This window comes from Lemur catta, chromosome 1, assembly GCF_020740605.2.
Source record: "Lemur catta isolate mLemCat1 chromosome 1, mLemCat1.pri, whole genome shotgun sequence".
Classification (NCBI taxonomy): Eukaryota; Metazoa; Chordata; class Mammalia; order Primates; family Lemuridae; genus Lemur; species Lemur catta.
In genome coordinates, this window is record NC_059128.1 from 265,114,212 (window position 1) to 265,138,629 (window position 24,418).

At 33.6% G+C, this 24,418-nt stretch overlaps 1 protein-coding gene across 3 annotated transcripts in view; it reads left to right on the forward strand.

Annotated features, from left to right (window-relative positions):
* NCAM2 (neural cell adhesion molecule 2) overlaps positions 1 to 24,418 on the forward strand; it is a 518,783-nt gene that overhangs the window by 479,237 nt on the left and 15,128 nt on the right. For all 3 annotated transcript variants that reach the window (XM_045557836.1, XM_045557845.1, XM_045557826.1), the window contains one exon: positions 10,512 to 10,716. In XM_045557836.1, the coding sequence (XP_045413792.1) occupies positions 10,512 to 10,716 (205 nt within the window). The remainder of the gene's footprint in view (positions 1 to 10,511; positions 10,717 to 24,418) is intronic.

Consider the following 24,418-nt stretch of genomic DNA (forward strand, 5'->3'; position numbering starts at 1 on the left):
CCCAGCACCATTTATTGAACCCACCCAAAGTGATTTACAGATTCAATGCAATCCCCATCAAAATACCAGTGTCATATTTCACAGATCTAGAAAATATAATTCTATGCTTCATTTGGAAACAGAAAAGAGACTGAATCTGAACAAACAAAGCAATCTTAAGCAAAAAGAACAGATCTAGAGGCATCACATTACCAGACTTAAAATTATATTACAGGGCTATAGTAACCAAAACAGCACAGTATTGACACAAAAACAGAGATATAGACAAGTGGAACAAAACAGAGAACCCAGATATAAAATCGTCTATATACAACCAACTGGTCTTTGACAGATGTAAATTATTATTATTTTTTAATCTCATAAATACCATGAGCTATCCAAAGAGGAACCAAGACTTGACAGAGTAAAAGATTAGAACACAAATGAAGAACAGCTTTTATTTTGGGGAGATGATTTTGATCCACTTTTTAATAATCCTGTGAAAGTTTTAATATTATTTTCTTTTTCAATGAAGATGAATTTATCTAAAATATTGAGCAAAATAACAATAGAATAACAGTAACAATTACAAAAACTACTGTTGAACTAGAGAAAAAAATAAATTATAGAAGAAAATGTCAAAAATGTTATATATTCTTAAATGAAACAGAACAAAAGTCAATGTCACATATAAGTGACAATAAGAGAATTACTAATAGTTATACGGCTTTCATTCATTTTAACATTAGTCTTACAAAGTTCAAGAAAGATTTTTAAACTGACATTTAGGAATAAGGAAATGACAAAAAAGAAAGTTTACTACAAAAAAATGAAAAAATAAAAAATGGAATGGTATTAAAATACAAAATTTATTTAATTCTGGTCACAGTACAATGCATACCTAAAACAAGAAGAATAGAAATGATTTTAAGCATTAGGCCATAGTAAAATAAAATGTAAAATAAAAGCACGGATTTCCCAGTTATTTTTATGCACCATCATTCAGGATTATTAGCAATGTTCAATCCACTTGCTAAAATCTAGGAGGGTTTTGGGTAAAAGTGGAGAAGATCTAATTCTTTTTAAAAAAGATACTATATATAAATGAAAAGTAAAAAGAATTTACTATAAACAAATTTTTTTCAGTATAATAGGCATAATAATTGAAATAATAACATATTTGTATAATGCTTTGGAATTTCCAAAGAACTTTAAATATGCTTCTAAATGTGTGTCTCTACACAATATATATAGATATAGATATGAAATTATATAAGAAGATATATAAAATAGAATCTATATGGTTCTATTTTAGTTATGATATAAGGGTTTCAGTGTTTACACTTTATCAATAGTGAAACTGAGAGTAAAACAACTATTATTTAGGTATTTCCAATTGTAGTGTATGGGTCACAAAGTGAGGAACAACACAATCCACTGTAGATATAAAAATATTAAAATCTCTAATGAAATTTATCTCATCTTTCTACTTTTTATGCTTTATAATGTGCATGAATATTTTAATGTATAAATATAAAATTTTAAAATAATCAATATTCCTAGCACAAAGAAATGGTAAATGCATGAGGTAATAGATACCCCAATTACCCTGATTTGATCATTACACATTGTCTGTATCAAAACATCACACATACTCCATAAAGATAGAGAATTGTTATGAACACATAATAATTTAAAATAAAATTTAAATACACATATGTATATTACCAGTTCATAATTAAAAGTAAAAACACATATCTTGGGATAGTATATTCAATTTTTTTCTAGGTGTAGGGGGAAAGAAAGAAAAAAGGTGGAGAAAAAGAATATAAAATCCAATCATGGCTTCTGTAGAGTTTGCTGCTTATTTATTTTTTAAAATTTTGAATGAATGGCAAATGGTATTTGTAAATATCCTTGCTGATGCAATTTGCAATGATTTCCTCCCTTTTTCCCAATTGATACAGTTAAAAAGTTTTTGACCAGACATTGCAAACCTCAGAAATTCAAACATTTGCCTCAAGCAGGGAAATTAAATGTGAATGAAAATTGAATGGATCCATCCATTCATGGATACACATGAGGCAGCAGAAATGGAGGAGGCCTCCTGTCATGATACAGAAGAGAAACGTGGTGTTTAGAAAATTAGAAGTAGTGTTACATTGTGCTCAGATTTAATATCAGTGATTTCATATATAAGTCAGTGAATTTTATAATGTGTGAATCAAAATTTTCTTTTTTCTCTTATTTATTTGTGATTGCAACAGTTGCTAATGTGATTTGAAAGTCACATTGTTTCAAATATAGAAAAATTGACATTTTGGAATAGTTTTTTCTTAAGACCTATAAATATATAAATATAACATTTAAACTTCTATTTTTGATTCTCCATGTATTTTAACTGAGAGAAGGCCATTAAATTCCAAACACAAATCTTAACTAATTTAAACTATTTGGTTATTAGATTTCTGATGAGCATGTCCAGTTTTCCCTATAGGGAATAGAAAGTCTTATTAATATATAATAAGACATGTCTCTATAAAACTCCATAAAGTTAAGGAATATTATTTTCTTTCTTGACAAGGGGCTTCTCTCAAGAAATATAAAGTCTGCCACTTGGTCTATATTGGAAGAATATTGTGATTACACTTCATCTCAATATCACCACCATTTTTAAAGTTGTGAAACATTAAATATTTTAAAATTTCTTTTTAAATAGGATTTTGCTGACCTAAAGAGTCTAGTTTCTACATTGATTGGCTCTTTCTACTTTCTGCTACATTATTTAGCTCTTTGTACTACATTTTGGTATTTTATTTTTTGAGGCGATCCTAGGGAAAATATCACAAAAATAAATTTATCAATTTAAGGAAATTTCCAAGTCTATAAGAAACAGATAATCTTGGCAAACAGCTTGTCTAACATAAAACAAGAAACTTTGTAAAATCCTTAGGTATGGTAGCTGGTTTCTAAATTAGTGTAATATATTTTCCTTTAAAGGATGTATTATCTTAGAGTGTGTCTTCCATAATGCAAAGATATTATCATCATGCTAGCAAAAATTCTTACTATTAACAATATACCCTTGTTAATATCAACATCTTATCCCTTTGTTCCTTTGTTGTGTCTCTGGAATTCAATGAATAAAATAACATTTTGAGAATTTATAATGCTTCATAAGTAAATACAGACTTAAATTGATATTTCAAGCATACCATAACTTTTTATTGACTATAGTCACTTTAATTCTGTTATAGTACATTTCAGGGAACCTCTCTAGTTCTACACTAGTTTAGTGTGTACTCAATGAATGCTTATGAAGTATAAATGGATTAATGGTCCTTTATATTTTTTTTTTTCCTCACTATGTAGCCACAAAACTCTTTAGACAATCTGGGTGTTTCATTTCCACAATAGACAGAGCTGAAAGATGTCTGCTCCACATTTTTGCATACCAGATATGCAACAGGGAGAGCACTATTTGACTATATTGTTGTGATTTTTAACTAATTGGCCCTATAGTTTAAATATACCAAAGTCAAATATGACAAATAACAATGATGCTTGTTTTACTTTGGTGATTTACAAATCTGTTCAAATACAAATCAGCAATATTTTAAGAAACATCAATATGAAGTTCAACTTAGAAAATAAATTTTCTAGAAATTGGTAAATGAGAATAATTAGGTACCCTCCAAATTTTTAAAAAAGAGTATCTTCACTAGAGGAAAACCTTTCCACTGCCTGAAGTATTTTATGAGAAAAAATTTTGTTTAGTTATTATGTTTGACTATTTTGTTTTAAGTAAATGTAATGTTTTCAACATTTCGTCATCTTAAGTATTCCTCAAACCATTTTGAACTGAAGTTGTTGAAACTTTGGATTATATACATGCCTCTCAAGGATACTTTTTGTGTATGTTTTAGAACAGATAATTTCTAAAAAATATTTTTCAGAACTCTTAAGAACCGTTATTTATTCTCTTAATTTTCTATCAAGGTATAACATTTATTTAATTGCAGTATGAACTCTAGACGAATTAAATGATTCAAGTTCTCAGATAATATTTGTAAGAGTATGTTTTAAAATATTCTGAACTTAAATTCACTTTCATAAGATTGCACAACAGTATTGATGAATTAATTTTCTAATGATCTTTATCTAAAAAGCAAACCAAAACATTCCCCATGATAACATCGCCAGGTAAAATTCCAATAAGTTGCAGGGGATTTTTTCGTCCTCCTTATTTTCTCTCAACTCTTTCTGCATAGGGCATATACACGCAGGTATTTGCTACATATAGATGAATGCCAAGATTTCCTATACAGCAGTTGATGTCTGGAAGTCTGTGCCTTCCAAAGGAAAAACATGTCATCATGAGTCAAGCAGACTTACCTCTAATGTGGGAAGATAAGGTATATAGCAATGTCATGCTGAACACCAGACAGGGTTTTTTAATGCTTTGGTCCTAACCCCGGCGCCACGGACTGGTACTACCAGGCAGTGGCCTTTTAGGAACCAGGCTGCACAATTGGGCACAGCAGGAAGTGAGCAGCGGGCAAGTAAGGGAACCTTCATCTGTCTTTACAGCCCTACAGCAGCTCCTGCCATGGGTCACATGGCCACAAAAGCTCCACCTCCTTTGAGGTCAGCAGCAACATTGTCTTCTCAAAGAAGCACAAACTCTACTGTAAACTGCACATGTGAGGGATCTAGTTTGCATACTCCTTATGGAAATCTAATGCCTGATGATCTGTGGTAGAGCTGAGGTGGTGATGCTAGTGCTGGGGAGTGGCTGCAAATACAGATTATCATTAGCAGAGAAGTTTGACTGCACAATAAATATAATGCACTTGAATCATCCCCAAACCATCCAAACCCCACCCCACCTTGGGTCTGTGGAAAAATTGTCTTCCATGAAACTGGTCCCTGATGCCAAAATGGTTGGGGACCATTGTTTTAATATCTTCTCTTTACCTTTCATATGTTTAACTTACTTGCTAACTGCTTCTAGCAATATTTCTTATGAAAAGTCTGGAAGCAACAATCAATCTCCATTTTATAAGCCTTTGAATTTTTTCTCCATGTTTTTATTGCACCTTTCCAAGTTTTGCAATTAATTTTCAATGTACTTGGAGAAGGTTATATGTACACGTAGAAAAAGTTAAAATATTAAACTATTATTCAAGGAATCCAAAAGCAAGGCTGGTTTTATGAATCTACTAATATATTAGCTTTTGAAAAACTAATATTATCAAATATATCAAATTTCATGGAAAATTATTTTAGTAGTGTTTTGGTATTGACTTAATTTCTGCCACAGAAACATGAAAGGCATTTATGGTAGTCCACCGCATCCACAGGGGATATGTTCCAAGACCCCCAGTGGATGCCTGAAATCATAGACAGTACTGAACCCTGTATGTACTATTTTTTTGTATACATACATGTCTATGAAAAAGTGTACTTTATAAATTAGGCATAGTAAGAGATTAACAATAACTAATACTAAAATGGGGCAATTTTAATAATATTCCAGCATCACTGTGATTACACTTTAGGTAAAATAAGGGTTACTGGAACACAAGCATTGCAAGACTATGACAATCAATCTGATAACAGAGATGGTCCTAAGTGACTAATGGAGTGGGTAGCATACAAAGTGTGGATAACGCTGTACAAATGGAAGATTCACATCCTGATGGGGACAGAGCAAGAGGGCACAAGATTTCATTATGCTAATTAGAATGTCATGAAGTTAAAATTTATGAATTGCTTCTTTCTGGAATTTTTCATTTAATATTTTCAGACTGCAGCTGACCATGGGTAACTGAAATTGCACAAAGTGAAACTTTGGATAATGTGCAACTGCTACGTATAACAAATTTCAATTGAACTCAGATTTTCTTATTTTAATACTTTGATGTTATGTTTTATGAAAATTAGAATGCATTTACATAAAGATCTAGGGAAATAGATTTAGTAAGCCAATTTCCAATTTTCATGAGGTTGGAGAAATGCAGCTGAGAGGGAGGGTTTTAGAAACTCAATCTGATTCTCATATTTGTTTTCAATAATAAAATATGAACCAAAGATAGAGGCAAACTTTTTTGCTTCCTAAATTATTTATTCTTATTCAATTCTAATATAAATCCCATTTTTCATAAGAATAATTGAAAATGATCACTAAAAAGAAAGCTTAAAGCAGGGATACAAGTTAGATAAACAATTTACATGTACTTCATTTACATAGCTTTCAAATCGTTGTTGCTTCACTAACAGTAAAGGTAAATGACTATTGGAATTTTTCTATAAGAATAATATATTATTATATTATACTTTATATTATACTTTATCCTTATCTTTTATACTTATATTATATTATACTTTATTATATTATATTATACTATATTATATTATATTATACTTTATCCTTATCTTTTCATTATTTGATTGTGAATATATAACGTAAAATGTTGGCTCTAGCACAGGTATAAAAAGTGTAAAACCTAAGTAGTGCTTCATTTGTGCGGATCTAATTTTAAGGGTCATTGTGTGACTTTGGTCAATGACCTCTCTGAACATCAGTTTCTCATCTGTAAAGTAGATCTCATAATATAGTTTTCCCACATAATGGATTTGTCATAAAAATTGCCACATAGAGTATATGTATGAGTATTCTGGAAAGCTAACCAATAAAATGATTTTAAAATCCTTTACATAATTATGTATGTTCAGTTTCAATTTGTTAAATAATTAACTATAATTAACTTACAAAGGAGGAATTTTCTACACATTTTTGAGAAAATAAATCATTCCTAGTATCCAAATCCCAATGATTTTATTTTACATGTAGTTACAGTTTTATTTTTTGAAAAATACAAAGTAGAAATAAACTTTTTATGCTGGAGTAAACTTGTGGCAGAAATAAATAATAAAAACATTAGAAAATAGAGCTTTCATAGTTATTGTAGCTAACCTCATGGGATATGAGAAAGTATAAACATTTAAATCTATTCTTAATCTTAAATTTATATATATAAAGACAACTTTATTAAATATTTATAAAATAAACCTATGTGATATCCACTCCTATCTTCTGCAATGACAAAAATATATTTACTTTCTCATAAAAATAACTTTAAACAACCTTCACAAATTTTAATCATAAGTTTAAATGGTTTCATTTTATTTTATCTAGAAAAAGTAATGGTTATTTTAGCATCTATATTTCTTCACTATAGATGCTTTACAAATATAATTTCTCTAGGAGCTTTTTCTGAAAATGGAACTGAAGCAAATCAAAATACTGGTTTAATGCTAAAAAGGTAATGAATCAAATATTTATCATTTAAAAGCTAACTAGCTAAACCTGAATTATTTTTTTAAAAAGTGATTATATTAAATTGTGCTGCCATAAACATTCAGGTGCAGATGTCTTTATTATAGAATGTCTTTTGTTCTTTTGGGTAGTTGCCTAATAGTGCTATTGCTGGATCGAATGCTATTATTCTTCAGGGATTAGGGAGTTGGGGATGGGTAAACTCACAACTAATGGACGCGGTGAGCATTGTAGAGGGGAAAAGGCATGCCTCAAATGATGTTTTAGGTATGGCAAAGTCCTAACATGTAACCACAATGTTTGTACCCCCATAATATCCTGAAATAAATAAATTTTTTTAAAAAATTTTAAAAATTAAAAAAGTGATTATATTCTCAAGAGAATAATCATTACTTAATAAAAGAAATCCACCTCAGATTGCTGATGTAGAGATATGTTTATAGAATCATTTAGGATTTAATTTTGGATGATCTATGGTTTTCTACAAAACATTGTTTCTCTAGAATTTTTTCATAGTAAAATAATAATAATGATCAATACTTATTAAATTTTTACTTTGTGCTGGGCAGTTAAGTGCTAGGGGTGTTAGTATTAATACTTTACCATATTCTCAATAATCTTCTCAGCAACCCGGTGCCCTAGCTTGCACCTGTCATTGTTATCATAACTGTCCCTATTTTAATAAAGGGGAATCTCAGTCTTAGAGAAATTAGATGGCTTACCCCAAGGACATACAACAGTAAGTGATGAAACTAGGATTTTCTGACTCCTAATGCAGTGCATTTAAGTACAAAGCAAAACTCTTTACACTTTGGAAAGGTAAATGGGAATTTGTATAATGAGCCAGATACATTATCATTGATCTGTAGGATTTATTGCCTACAATTGTGTCTGCATGTGAGAGGAACCCAAATGAAGTAGGAGAACAGTGACAAGTTCAAACCATAGGATCATTAAGTCAGTGTATCCTCAGAGGATAAAGCCCAATTATGTAGGTATGTTTCCACTCCATTTTTCTGAGCTTTGGTTGTTCAACCGTGTGCAGCGTATATAAAATCATTACATGTTAATTTTGAAGAAAATATTGTAGTTTTAAATATAATCAGAAGTGTTCCATAAGTAAGTTGTCTTCGTTATATTGTAATAATAGATTCAGAAGAGGATTATTTATATTTCTAAATAGCTAATAGAAGAAAATATATACGATGATTTATTTTTAAATTGATAACAGAAATCCTAATTTGCTTGATATATTATTTTTACAGCATGAGGCACTAGTGCTTTTTTTACATCATTCATAGAGATACACCTTTGGAAAATTGGTAAATAATCATTAGCCTCTCACTCTCCATTTGTTTATTGGGATTCTGCAAAAGGAAAAATGAAGATGCTAAATCCCCATGGCTGAAAAATACTATTCTTTCTCTAGCCATTCCTTAAAGTGGGTTAATGTGATAAGATAATAGCTTTGTGGAAAATCAATAATTTCTCTGGACATTAGTTAAATAATTTTCTTAAACTATCACCATCTAAGTAGCGTATTAAAATTTAGTAGAGGAAGGAGATTCTGAAAATGGCATGAAAAAAATTATTTTTCCTCTCACACTACTGTGTGTTTATTACCTGGTTTTCTTTATCAGAAACAAAAGAATCATAATAAAAATTATTCTTTGCTTGGACATGTAAGTTCTAAATTTGTTGATTCAGGGCTTAAGGAATTCTCATTTGCCATATCAGGGAGATATTGTAGAAGTACATTTATGTTCCAACACAGGTGAACCACAATATTGCCTGGGTAAAAATCCAGGCCACTATGTCACCAACAACATGATTTTTCCTAGTCTAGCTGCAAGCTCCAAAAGTGTTAAGGAATGTAAATAACTTATATCTATTTCCTGGAAAAATAAAATAAATGTAGACATGAGACTCAGTTGTTCTACAGGACAATAAAAATTCAGGCAGGTCTGACTTGTTCAAGGTTGACCTGCTAGTGGTAGATTTAGAATGAGAGTAGTTACTCTGATTGCTTTGAATTAGTATTTCTTCAAGTCATTATTAAAATATTAAGCTTAAGTTTAAAAATATGACTTAGGAAAACTTCGCTTTACATATGCATATTTTTCAAAAGCGGTTTTCTCAAAAACCAAATTTATATCTGTACATGTGTCTGTCACTTGTGTTCCACATCAGTTACATAGAAAATATTCCATATGTGTTGACAGTAATTTTGAATGTCTGTGAAATTATGTTATCTCTCTTTTTCCTCTAGATAACACAATATAAACAGTTTAATTTATTTCTTTCCATTGTCCTTATTTTTTTATGTATACTGTTACACTTTGTATAGTCTATCCTCATATTAAACTGCAAACATATAACGACTGATTCATTGTTATTACTAAGTGCCCTCTTGCCATTTCTAATTTATCAATCAGCATATTACATCTTATTCCCACTCACCGCTTTGGTGGGTACTATCTGCATGTCTTTGAAGATTTCCTGTAACCATATGCCAAGGAAAATTAGTTCCAACTTCCTCTACCTTCTCATGATAGGACCTAACAAAAGGTTCTCAGTACCATAACTCTGTAAAAATTTGTCTCTAATCTATTGGTTAAAATATTAACTAGAGAGAAGTGAACCATTTAGTCTAAGATGGTGGTTTTTAAAATATTCATAGAAAGGTATTTTAAAATGCAATCTCTGTCAAAGTAAGGTGCTTGAAGCCATCCATTTGCAAGTTTAAGTCTTAAAACTAAAATAATTCCATATGGAACATTTATTTAACACCTCTCTTACTGGAGTTTTGACTAAAATTTCTTTTTAACATTGTGATGAACTATTAATGGCTATGACTTTCCAAAAAAGCACAGTTAGAGATATGAGAATATTCATTATCTGCCCCACAGGGAATCAAGAAATATATTGAAAATAAGAGTTACTTAGACTTTTTTTTTAAAGAGAAAGTTTGAGAAAATATTGAAATAATTAACAGATCAGTTGTTTAAAATAATGTTTGAAAACCAGAGAGTAAGTCTCAACAACCATGAGATTGGAAGTCTGCCAGTTACTATTACTTTTTTCTTACTGCTTTAGGTGAAGATTTCTTGGATAAGTTCTATTTTTAATATAATTCTTTGATATTTTCTAATTTGGGGTTTCATAATTTTTTTTTTTTTTATATTTTAAGACACACTTTTTAATGGTCTTGGGCTTGGAGCAGTCATTGGCCTTGGAGTTGCTGCACTTCTGCTAATCCTAGTGGTAACAGACGTCAGCTGCTTTTTTATTCGGCAATGCGGGTTATTGATGTGCATCACCAGGAGAATGTGTGGAAAGAAAAGTGGCTCCAGTGGCAAAAGTAAAGAACTGGAAGAAGGAAAAGCTGCATATCTGTGAGTATCAGGCTTATGCCTCATCTTACATGAAGTGTCACAGTCAAACTTGAGTGTTTTATTTGGGGCATTTGGTGTCCCCCAAGGTAAAGAGTCTGACTATAGGATATTGAGCACAGCACTACCTGCTCTCTGTCTTAAATCTCTCAACTTTAGTATTTCACCTTATAGAAACAAATGACTTTACAATGGTCTACTTAAAATTAAACCTCAAAATGGGATGCTCACTGAAAAAAATCACTGCAATCATTTAAAGATGATAGATGGATAGATGGATAGACAGTTATGCAAATGTATTCAATTTTTATCTCTCCCACCGTTTTTCAGTTTATATTGATTAAAGAATGGCCTCAACAGAAATCTAAGCTAAAAACTCACACTTATTTAAAAACATAACAAAATTATGGCAACTCTCACAAGTGTAAGTGACTACATGTAAGTTTCAAGATTCTTTGTATAGAAAATTTGTATTTGCTATGTAATACATTTTTAGATTCTGAAATTACTCTTCCAAATTTTGATAAAAACTCAAATATGTTTTATAATTTAGAGTTCTTTGTGGAGTCTCAATTAAACAGAATATGAATTCCAATAAAATATGTAGAGCTGAATTTTGTAGAAAATTATCTTGTGTAAAAGGGTAATTAAGATGTTTTAGTAATTCTGTTTTGTTTTGTCTTGTTTGTCATTACATAGATTTGTATTTACAAATACAAAAGCAAATACAATACTCAAAAGTACAATATGCTCAATGGGAAAAAAATCATCAAGAACAGAAAAGAATACACACACATATATACACACAGGTTTGTGTTTGTATATATGGTGTTTGTATACAACTATCTATATGTATGAAGACCAGCAATCAAAAATAAGCATTTTTAAGAGTTCAAGACATCTCCATTATTTTTTTATCTTAAAGTCTTTATAGTTAATGTTTTTTAAAGAATTTTTCAACAAACACATTTACCATCCACTGGGGCTATACAATTAACATTTTATTATATGTCCTTTATCATGTATTTATCTATAACTCAATCCATCATATTTTTTAATTAAAAAACACAGCACCTACATAATTCAACTGGCATATCATTATATACACTTCAAATTTGTTTATGTTTTCCTTCAGTAAAACTACATAGAACAAAATGCACAAAATGTTCCATTTTATGAGTTTTCACAAATATTTTTATAAGTATAATCTAAATCCTAATCCTATGAAAACTCAGAACCTCAAATGATTCCCCAAAAGTTCTTTCATATCCTTACCCAGTCAAGCCACACTAATCTCCACTACCCTAGGCAACAACTCATTTTGATTTTTCACCACAGATAATTTTTCCCTATCATAAGACTTCATATAAATGGATTTCTACAATGTGCACTCTTTCAAATCTGGCATCTTCACTGAGAATATTTTAGGATTCTTTTGTGTTTTTCCATAAATAAGGAATTCATTATTTTTTGCTGTTGAATAATTTATATTCTTTTTAAATTTTTTCATTTCAAAGTATTATGGGGATACAAATATTTTTGGTTACGTGGATTGCTTTTGTAATGCTCGAGTCAGGGTTAAAAGTGTGCCTGTCACCCAGAAGGTGTTCACTGCACCCATTAAGTGGGTTTTCACCCATCACTTTCTCTCCACTACCCCCTGCTTGATTTCCTTTGAGATTTACTTCCCTCCATATAAATGTGTGCTCATCAGTTAGTTCCAATTTAATAGTGAGAACATGTGGTGTATGTTTTTCCATTCTTTAGATACTTCATTTAGGATAGTGGTCTCCAGTTCCTTCCAAATTGTTGCAATAAACATTCAAGTGCAGGTATCTTTTTGATAAAATGACTTCTTTTCCATTCGATAAATATCCAGTAGTGGATCAAATGATAGGCCTACTTTTAGATCTCTGAGAAATTTCCATACGATTTTCCACAGAGGTTGAACTAATTTGCAGTCCCACCAACAGTGATTCTTATATTTGGCCATTCTGCATAATCCCATATTTTTGTAAGTTTTGTTTATTCGTTTTCATCCTCTCTTCATCATTTTCAGCATTTTTGATGGACTGAGTTAATTCAAAAGAGTTGTCTTCAAGTTCTGAGATTCTTTCTTCTGCCTAGTCTAGTCAATTCTTAAAACTTTCCACTGTGTTTTTTATTTCCTTAAGTGGATTTTTCATTTCCAGAAGTTTCTATGTTTTTTCTTAATGTGTTCATCTCTTTAGTGAAGTTTTCGTTCATTTCCTGAATTGGTATTCTAGTTTCTTTGAGTTGGTTTTCCGTTTTCTTTTCAATTTTGTTGAGCTTCTTTACAATCCATATTTGGAATTCTTTATCTGTCATTTCAATATGTTCATTTTGGTTGGTATCCATTACTGTACAGCTGGTGTTCCCTTTTGGGGCTGTCCTTTTGCTCTGATTCTTCATACTTCCAGAGTTCTTTTGCTGATTCCTTCTCATCTGGAGTAGCTATTGCTTCTTATTTTGGGATTTTCTTTTGTTTATAAGGCTTTTTCATTTCCCCTCACTGATACAGGTGTATTTGTAGCATATGTTGGGTGAGAACCTTTGGCTTTGCTGGTGGGTGCTTTGGTGGTGATCTGTGTTCTGGGTGAATGCCTTGGTTATGGATATTCTTAGTGTGGTGGTTTTCTCAGTTGCTAGTTGTTTGTAGTCTGTAGGATTGGTGAGCTATGTGAGTGGGCTGATTTCCTTTCTCTCTTTGATTAGAGAGGATGGAAGTCTTTGAAATCCTTTCTTTTCTACAACCTTGTTGTCTTCTTAACAGTATAAATTTTAATGGCACACCCAGTTTATGAGACAGTAGGTGGTGCTTATGAGTGAGACTCAATCACACCCTGTATAAGTGAGTCAGTAACTGTTGTAAAGGGCATGCAAATTGATCTCCCTGTCAGTAAGTGGTGCTTGCCAGAAGGAACAAGTTGTGATGTGGTTTGGGGTCCTGTGACCAGCTCTAATCCCTCAGGAGAAGCACTCAAATGCCCCAGGTGGTGAGTGGGGCCCTAGAACTTCCAGGTGAGTACTTATTCTCGGACACAGCAGAGACAGATGAGGGAGTGCAGCTGAGTTTGGCTGGGTTAGGTGAGCTTGCCCTCAGGCTCCACAAAAGCTGACAAGGTAGTCGTTTTGACAAAGGTCAAAGGTCTGCTCCAAGCTTCTGGGTAAAGCCCTCATGAAGCAGCTGAAGTGGCCCCACCGAACCAGAAAGTCCACTTACGGAGGCCAGGCTATCTGTGATTCACAATCTGGAAGTCTGGATTTTATCTTCCTTTTCTCCCCCTTTTCCTACTTTGCAGTTTACCTTTGGTGTCTACCAACAGCATGAGCTCCAGCCTGACTGTGCTGTGGACCAGGAGGTTTCCTGCCCAGGATCCCAGCTGGAGCTGATAGCATAGCCCTCATGTGGGGGAGGGGTGCTTTACAAGCATGTCACAGCTAGGACCCACACTGTACTCTCCCCCCAGATCTGTCCACATGGAGTCCCTTGCCCCCTGAGACTAATTCACAAATCTCCCCTCCATTCCCCCAAGCAACATGATCAAGATCTGTAGATATGGGATCAGCCTTCAGGCTGGAGCCGCCAGTCAAGCAACACCAGGAGGGCTGGCTACAAGGAGGCTCACTGACAAAGCACCTCTTTCTGTGGTATTAGTTGTAAGGTCTCCTTTTCAATTGTGATTGAGCTTATTTGAGTTGTCCCTCTTCTCAGTCAATATAGCTAGTGGCCTATCAATTTTGCTTATACAGTCCAATGAGAATCTTTTAATTTGTTCATCCTTTGATTTTTTTTCTTTGAATTTAATTTAGTTATTCTCTGATCTTTATTATTTATTGTCTCCCTGCTTGCCTTGGAGATGGTTTGTTATTGTTTTCCTAGTCCTGTGAGTTGTGATGCTAGTTTGTATATTTGTGATCTGTCTTTTTGACGTAGGCATTTAGTGCTATAAACTTCCCTACTGCCATTCCTTTTTCTGTATCCAGAGATTTTGGAAACATTTTTCACTATTATAATTCATTTCAAAAGTTTTTAGAACTTTCATCTTGATTTCATGATGAAATCATGATCATTCAGCAGCAGATTGTTTAACTTCCATGTATTTGTATAGTTTTGAGAGTTCTTTTTGAAATTTCTTCCTAGTTTTACTCCACTGGTTGCCTGAAAATATATTTGATAAGATTTCAATTTTGTTTTAAATTTGTTGAGACTTGTTTTTTGCCCTAACATATGCCTAACATATGGTCTATCTTGGTAAATGTTCCATATGCTGATGAGAAGAATGCATATTCTATAGTTTTGGGATAGAATGTTGTGTAAATGTCTGTTAGGTTCATTTGTTCTAGAGTTTTATTTTAGTCCAGTGTTTCTTTGTTGATTTTCTGCCTCAGTGATCTGCTGAGCTCTGTCAGTGGAGTGTTGAATTCCTCCTCTACTATTATATTGCTGTTTATTTCCTTTCTGAGGTATTTGTTTCATGAATCTGAGATCTCCAGTGTTAGATGCATATGTAGTTAGGATTGCTATATAGTCTTTTTGAATTGTTCATTTTATCATCATATACTGTCTTTGTCTTTTTTTTTTTTACTATTATTTATTTAAGTCTGTTTTATCTGATATCAGAATAGCCATTCTTGCTCTCTTAAGTTTTGTGTGGAATGTTTTTCTACTCCCTTTCCTTCAGTCTATGAGAATTTTTATGATTTAAGTGGATCTTGTGGAGATAGCAGATATTTGGCTCTTTTTTAATACATTCTGTGAATCTATATCTTTTAAGTGGGGCATTTAGACCACTTACATTCAATGTAATATTGGTATGTGAGATATTGTTTCAATCATCATGTTGATAGTTGCATAGTTGCTTTGTATTCTCCCTCATGTTATTGCTTTATAAAATCTGTGTGTTTTTATACTTTTGTGTGTTTTTATACTAGTGAATATCAACTTTTCATTTCAATGTTTAAAACTCTTTTGAGTAGTTATGGTAGTTCCAATCTAGTGGTAATGAATTCCCTGAGTGTTTCCTTATCTGGGAAAGACTTTATTTCTCCTTCATTTTTGAAACTTAGTTTTGCAGGATAGAAAATTCTTGACTGACTATTATTCTGTTTAAGAAGTTTAAAGATAGTATTCCAATCCCTTTCACCTTGTAACCTTTCTGCCAAGGACTCTGCTGTTAGCTTGATGGTTTTTCCTTCATAAGTTACTTGATGCTTTTGTCTTGCAGCTGGTAGGATTTTTTACTTCATGTTGACTTTGGCTAGACTTTTGACTATGTGCTATGGTTATGTCCTTTTTTCAGTGAATCTTCAAGGAGTTCATTGAACTTCTTGTATCTGGATGTCTAAATCTCTATCAAGAACAGGAAAATTTTTCTCCATTATTCCTTCAAATAGGTTTTCCAAGCTTTTTGCTTTATCTTCTTTTCTGTCAGGGATACCTATGATTCCTATGTTTGGGCATTTTACATAATCCCATAATTCTTGAGGACTTTATTTCTTTTGATTTTGACTGATTTGGTTAATTCTAAAGACTTGTTTTCAAGCTCTGAAATTCTTTTTCTGCTTGGTCAAGTCTATTGTTAAAATTTTCCTCTCTGTTTTGTATTTCCTAAATGCCTCTTTCATTTCCAGAAGTTCTGTTTTGTTTTATAAATATATCTATATCTTTAATAATTTTTATTCATATCTTGAATTATTTTTTCTTATATATTTGAGTTAGTTTTCCATTTTACCTAGGGTGTCGTTGAATTTCCATACAGTCTATATTTTGAATTCCCTGTCTGTCATATCAATATTTTCATTTGGGTTGGGATCTATTGCTAGAAACCTGATGTGATCCTTCCAGGGGGGTCATTAAACTCTGTTTTTCATACTGCCAGAGTTCTTGCTCTGAATCTTCTTATCTGGAGAAGCTGTCACTACTTATTTTTGAATTTACCTTTATTTAGATGGGACTTTCTCCCCCTGTTAAGGGTGTAACTGTAGTGCATGTTGGGTAAGAACTTTTGTCTTTTCTTATAGGTACTTTCAGGGAGCCAAGACTCTCAGTGAATTCCTTGGATATAGATAGTCATAGTATGGTTAGTATGGTTGTTTTCTCAAATACTCATTATTAGTAAGCTGTAGAAGCAATGTATTATGCATGTGGGCAAGTTCCCTGGCTCGTACCATGAAGGAGAGATGGAGGTCTCCACAATCTTATCTCTTTCCACAGCCCTGTGCACTTCTAACAGTATGAATTATATGGGACATCCAGTTTACTCTCCAGGCCAATAACTGGCTCTGGCAGGTAAGAGTCAGCCAAGCCCTGTACAGTTGAATCACTAAATGCTGTAATGGTCTGTACAAGTTGACCTCCTTGCCAGCAGGTGGCACTTGCATGAGAGAGCCAGGTGCAGTGGTGTTTGTGGTACCTAGTCAATCAGAAGAAGTGTCCTGACATCCCATGTGATGAGCAGGGCCATGGAACTCCCAGGTGTTCCTTTTTTGTATTACACCACTGCTAAGGCAAGTGGAGGGGGCAAAGCTGGGCAGAGCAGGGTTGGGGTTGCCTGCATCCAGGCTTCCCAAAGGCAGGTGCAACAGAAATCATGAGTCAGTCCCAGACCACTGGTGGAAGCCTCCAGGGAGTCTCAAAGGGATCTCCTCAATGTCAAAGAACCTTCTCATGGAGGAGTGGCTGTCCAGAATCCACAGTCCAGTAGGCAGAAATGAGTTTTTCTCCACTCCCATTCCTTTGACCTGATGGATTCCCCCCTAGTGTCTGGCTGCTGGTAGCAAGCCAAACCAGCCAGGGCAGTAAAAAGTTGACTGCACTTAGGTAACAGAGCCACCCCAGGCTGCAAGCCTCCCCACCGGGAACAGAAAGCATGGTTGCCCTGACTGTTCCTGGTGGGGGAGGGATGCCCATTGTGTGCTCTGCAACACAGACCCATACCACACTTTCCTCTCAGTTCTGCCCATGTGGGCTCCTTTCCCACTTGAAATCAGTTCACAAATCTCCCCTACATGCCCCTGAATGATCTGATCAAGTCCTGGCAGTACAGGATCAGGTCTGTGGACCTGATTCAGGTCCTGGGTTCAAGCTCTAACTGTGACAGGGAGAGTCAGGCTGGTCCTGGGCTGCCAGGAGAACACTCAAGCAAGTCAACTGCTCTTCTACTGCAGTCCAGCCACTGGGGGTGTATGCCCCTCTCTATGGGAGCAGTCAGGTGGGCAGCTATCAGGAAGGCAGGGAGGGGTGGAAATCATGGTTCAAGCACCTATTCCCACAGTGGCCCACAACAGTGTTGTAGAAACTTGACTTTTGGTCATGAGAGATCACCAGGTCCCCCTCTCCCCCTCCCTGACTCAGCAGCAGATTGGTAGTGGCCTCAGGGCAAGGCTTAGAGCACTGGGGGAAGGGCTCCTGAACTGGCTCTGGCCATAGGTGATCAAGGTTTAGAAGCCTGTGGAATGCCATATGAGATCATGCAGTGCCTCTTTGTGATCTCCTGGCAGCTACTCATACCACTCTGGAGGCCTGTGGGGGTCTAGGATTTCTTTTGCAGCTAAAATTGTAAAGATGTGATGCGTGAGTGAGGAACTTGCTTACCCCTTTCCTTAGCCTGAGTCTGTGGGCCACTCAAGGCTTTCAGAAGCACTTGCCAGGCAATGTGGCTTCTATGTTTACCTTCAGTGTCTCCTGTCACCTTGTTATCTTCAAGCATTTTTTTTCCTGATGATTTATTTGGCTTATGGTTATTTGATTGATATCTTGATTATTCTCTGAAGAAGTGACACATGTCAGCTGCTGTTAGTCAGCCATCTTGCTGGTCTCTCCAACATATTCCTCTATATTTTTATTTCTATTATTCTGCTTGGTATCTCACTGTGATTTAAATTAGCATTATCTGAATACTAGTAAAGTTATTTTCTCATATTTTTAAATTACTTCGATATGTTCCTTTTTTTGAGGCAAGGTCTTCCTCTGTCACCCAGGCAGTAGTGCCATGGCACAGTCATAGTCACTGCAGCCTCAAACTCCTTGGCTTCAGCCTCTTGAGTAGCTGATACTATAACATTCACCACCAAGCCTGGTTAATTGTTAATTTTTTGTGCGTGTATGTGTGTGTAGACCAGGTCTCACTACATTGCCCAAACTGGTCTCGAACTCTTTGCCTCAAGCAATTCTCTGCTTCAGCCTTTTAGAGCAATGGTGTTATAGTTTGAGCCACCATGCCTGGCCTGGTTATCTTTTATTGATGTCCTCATTCAAATATTTTAGCCATTTTTATTGGGTTGTCTTTCTTTTCCTTATTGATATGTTCTTTTGTACAATGTGCTCTGCATATGTGATTTTGGCTATATATATATATATGATTTTTTTTAATTTCAGAATATTATGGGGGTACAAATGTTTAGGTTACATCTATTGCCTTTTCCCTGCCTGAGTCAGAGCTACAAGCATGTCCATCCCCCAGACAGTGCTCACCGCATCCATTAGGTGTGAATATACTCATCCCCTTCTCCCTCCTCCCACCTGCTCCACACCCAATTAATGTGTTTCTCTATCCTTTCACCAATAAAATACTTAATTATCTAATATATACCTATAATAATTCTTGCTAACTGAGAGCATAAGCCCTTTGTTGTTCTTCAAGATTGTTTTGCTATTCTTGACTTGCGTATCCTTTAAACCAACTTGCAATTCCTGCAAAAAAAAAAATCTGCTAATATTTTGATTGGGATTGCATTACGTCTATAGACTAATTGAGAGAGAACCAATATCTTTACAATATAAATATTTCAATCGACAAACTAACACTTGTGTATGTGTGCTTTTTTAAGAATCTAGGTTCATGTATGCAATGAAATTCAAAAAGCACTTTGTTTTCTCACATGCAGCCCTCTCAAGTTGCTGCATATATCCAGGCATGTGTTGTTCTGCACAAATCCAATGTGGGCCATTCACATGAGCTATTAATACAATGTTAATGGCACTCTTGACTTATACTGTTACTGTGTGCAGTCACTTCAAGGCCAATTAATTATTTTACTCCAATAAGGAGCTGTTCATTAAAATACTATTATAGGTAAACAATTAATTAAAAAATTATTTCTACCTGTAACCACTTGTCTTTAATATATATACCCTTGAAACATACTAAAAATCATCAATATATTCTCTAAATTTTAAACAGGATTATTTTTAATCATTTGTTATAGCCAAAGCAAATTGTTTTCCTGACTCAAAAATATTTTCTCTAATTTAAACTTTCCACATTTGAAAAAATACTCATTTCTTTCTATCTCATTTCATTGAATAAGGTAATTTTAATAAAATTAATTCAATGGAAAAGTTCAATTTACTATACATAATACCATAATTCAAAACCAATGTATTATGGAAATCCACCACAGATACATCCACAAACAGTTTAGAATATTGATGACACTATAACAATGCAATTTTAAACTCATATAAAGTATTGTTGAAAGACTAGAATTAGCTAGAATTAACTGTTGGGTTTAGGAATTTAAAATCTTGTTATTAAATTCCTCTTTTATATCTGAACAGGCAATAGATTTTTAAGGGTATTTTTCTTGTCTATAAAAATGAAAGTATGGACTATATAATCTTAAAATTTCTTTACAAATCCTAAATTATTTCCTCACAAATCCAAAAACTGTTCAGTAATTAACTACATAGTTGATAATAAGGTCTCAGGAGTTTGAGGAAGCCAGAAGGTCACTCTATGTCCATGTACTTAATGGAAATAGAAGTGACAGAAACATAAGTTTTAGACAACAAAAGGAACAACAGTGTTCCACCCTAGGGATTACTCCCCAAAGAACTACAACTAAAGTTTGTGGTCTTTGTGTCTGACTTCTTACAGAAAATACTGTATTATTCAAAAATGAAAAGTAAGGTTTTCAGTACCTGAGAAATAAAGAAGAAGAGATTTGCAGAGTCATTTTATAACATCAATGCTAAGAAATGGAGAGAAAATTGAAAATTTTTAAAAACAAATGATTTTCCAAATAATCCATTTTAAAAATCCATCTAATTTTTATAATTAGATTATAAAGATAACAAAATTTATTATAAAAATTTATTAAAGATAGATTATAAAAAGAGTAAAAATTATTTTTCCAAATCTAAGACAGAGTAATCAGTTCTTTTCTTAAAATAAATCCACACATACCAACCATGATTTGTTTTTCAAAATAAAAGAATACAATTTCTAATCTGCTTTTTGAATATCAAGATACTCTTGAACTTCTAAATCCCCAAACTCAAGGAATTTGACTTTAAAATGTTCCTTTACTATAATGTTACATTTTAATTTGCATATCAGTATTTTCTCCCTTCTCTTCTCCAAATCTGTGTCTTTTTATTGAGAAAATTTAAAGGATTCCTCTATTTACATATATTTTCCCTTTTAATTATCTCATTCATTGCTTAACTCCTTACATTTTTGACTTATACATTCCCAAAACTGTTTTTTTCATGAGAAACTTTATGTTGATGAGATCTCTTGTCTTACCTCATTTTTTATATTTTTGAACTATCTTGGAGCATTTGACAATGTTGAGATTTTCTCATGCTTAAATTCTATTATCCCCTTCCAAGACTAAGTGTCATCTATTTCAATGTCCCATCCTCAGTTCTCTTCTATCCTGCTTCAAATATCACCTCTAGGCCGGGCATGGTGGCTCACACCTGTAATCCTAGCACTCTGGGAGGCCGAGGCGGGCAGATTGTTTGAGCTCAGGAGTTCGAGACCAGCCTGAGCAAGAGCGAGACCCCATCTCTACTAAAAATAGAAACAAATTATATGGACAGCTAAAAATATATATATACAAAAAAAATTAGTCGGGCATGGTGGCACATGCCTGTAGTCCCAGCTACTCAGGAGGCTGAGGCAGGAGGATCGCTTAAGCCCAGGAGTTTGAGGTTGCTGTGAGCTAGGCTGACGCCACGGCACTCACTCTAGCCTGGGCCTCAGAGCGAGACTCTGTCTCAAAAAAAAAAAAAAAAAAAACAAATATCACCTCTACATGAATGAATACCAAATATTAATAAACATACATACATGGTCCTTGTATTCCTCCTGAGTATTAGGATGCCTACCAGATATCTATTTCTAAATAAAATGGCAGTAAGTGACATCCAAAATGTCTAAATTTTAACTCAGAATGATTTACCAAAAAAGAGTTTCTGTTTCTGTGATGCCTGTTTCTCTCAAGTATATGTCAAGATACACTTCAATTTCAGTTTAAATGCTTCTAGTTCAATAAAACTTTCCCATATCACAAACTTGGCTAAACTCCTGCTTTTTCTGTGTGCTCACATCTTATTTAACATATTCTTATATCTGCTATCATATTTTCTTTGCATTATATTTATTTCTTAAAATTTTCTTTTTTTAACAAAATCAGCTATGGCACTAAATGATTTCTTAACGTCATACATAATAAAACACATGTTTCTTCCTTTTCTCCTGTATCTATTCTACAAGGAACGAGGGGTGCAGAAAGTTCTGTTTTCCTCTTTAGTATGTGGTTTTTCAAAAACTAACTCAATCACTTTCATCAGTTTTCATTCAGTAAATACTGATTTAAAACTTTACCACATTGTCGAGGAGTACGATTTTCAGTTTGTTTTTATGCAGTGTGGAAAGATTCCAAGAACCAGAGGAGAAAATAAATGAGCTTGTATCCTGGGGCTCAGTATTTTTGTCCAAATCATTTTACTTCTGGAAACATTAGTTTCTTCTTCCATATAATGAGTATATGCATTCCTGCTTCACATGTTGTATAGCTCAAATAAAGTAATGCATTCAGTATATGCAAAAGTACCCCTATAATGTCTGGAATTTAAAAATTATTATTTTTTTAGGATTAGGAATATAGGAGAATTGATTATGCATGACTGCATTATTTTTTTGTCTCCAAACCTATTTGAATCTTACTAGGCGATTTGTCTACATCAATTTCTTATGGTTAATCTTTAAGAGATATATTCACTTCATGAGATGGTATATTGGATATATTTTTTTCAGTTCAAAAAATTATATTTCATTATCCTCAAACACAAAGCCACCTGCCTATTTGTTGCATATGGAACATAATAAAGAACAAGCAAAATTTAGGCTGTTATGAACACTTGAACAAGATACTAATGAGCAATGTGAAAAATGAAGTGAAGTCAATTCATTACCCAATATCTCTTGCTTTCTTCGTCAGACCTATTCTGCCTCCTAATAATTTTCTGTACTTTTGCATTGTTTTGCTAACTAAATAAATAGATCACAAAACTTATTTTTCGTTTTTTTTTAAATAGAGGCAAATGATAAAATACATCGAAAAATGTGTTATATAATATAAATACATGTATAGATGTACCACATCTTTATATGTATATATGCATATTAAATGCATCTGATTATTATATATAAAGCATTATGTAAAGTGATATATGTGTGTGTATATATGTTGAATATTATTTATCTTCATTCTTGCTCATCCAATGAGCAAATATTTATGGAATAAATGCCAGAAAAGAAGAGCTGTTATCAAACCTAGGAACGAGACACACAAGAGCTTTGTGCACATGGAACTCACGTTTTAATGCAAGAAGGCAGTTAATAAACATTAAAAATTAAAATGTCCAGTAATGATAAGCACTAAGGAAAATGAGAAGCGGAATGATAATATGTTATTTGATAGTGAATCATTAAAGACACCTCGGGAAATGCCAGTTAAGCTGAAGGGTGAGTGATAAAGAACCAGCAACACATTAATCGAGGGGCAGAACATTCCAGGGAGGTGTAAGACAGTTAATACAAAGGCCCTAAGGTGGGAATGAGCTTGCTATGTTTAGGAACAAATGAACCTCAGTACTGTGAGGCAGAGAGAGAGAGACCAGTACAAATACCAGGTTGGAGAATCTAGGGACCAGAGTGTTAAATCTTTCTGGGTCAAAACAAGGGATTGGAATTTTATTTGAAATTGAAAACTACTAGAAGAGTTTTAAGAAGATTAGCTACAGTGTGAAGAATGGATTAATGGGAGCTGGTAGGTACAGAGGAAAGAGAGGTAGAATCAGGGAAACCACGTGAGAGGACCTTGAAATATTTAATATTGCAAATGAAAAATGATCGTCTTTTGGCCCAAGGCCAACAGGCACGTAGGCATATAAAAGTGAACAGATTTTCAATATAGTTAAGGTAATGTCACCTACTTGTTGATTGATTTTACTTTGGAGTGAGGAAAAGGGAGAAATCAAAAAGGACCTTCCTGTTTTGTCCTGACTCCGTGGGAGGGATGGTGGTAACCATGTGCAAAATAACCAGGTGCATGTAAGTTCTGCTGTTTATTTTTATTTAACTCTACTATTTGTTAATTTGTCCACCAGCATTTCTGTTTATAATTCCTGCTGAGTTCAATTAACCTGAAAGAATTGGGAAAATGAAACACATGGTTAAGAGGTTGCATCATTTTTTATAACAATTTCCTTTGCCTTCGGAAAGCAGCTTTCAACTCTTTTTATTTTTAATTTATTCTGATCAACACTAAGGTACTCAACATGGTAGTAATATTCATTGAGTGTTGGTCAGGTGAGGGGGTGGGTAAACTCACAACTAATGGATGAGGTGTACACTGTGTGGGGGAAGAGCATTGGCTCTAGCCCTGC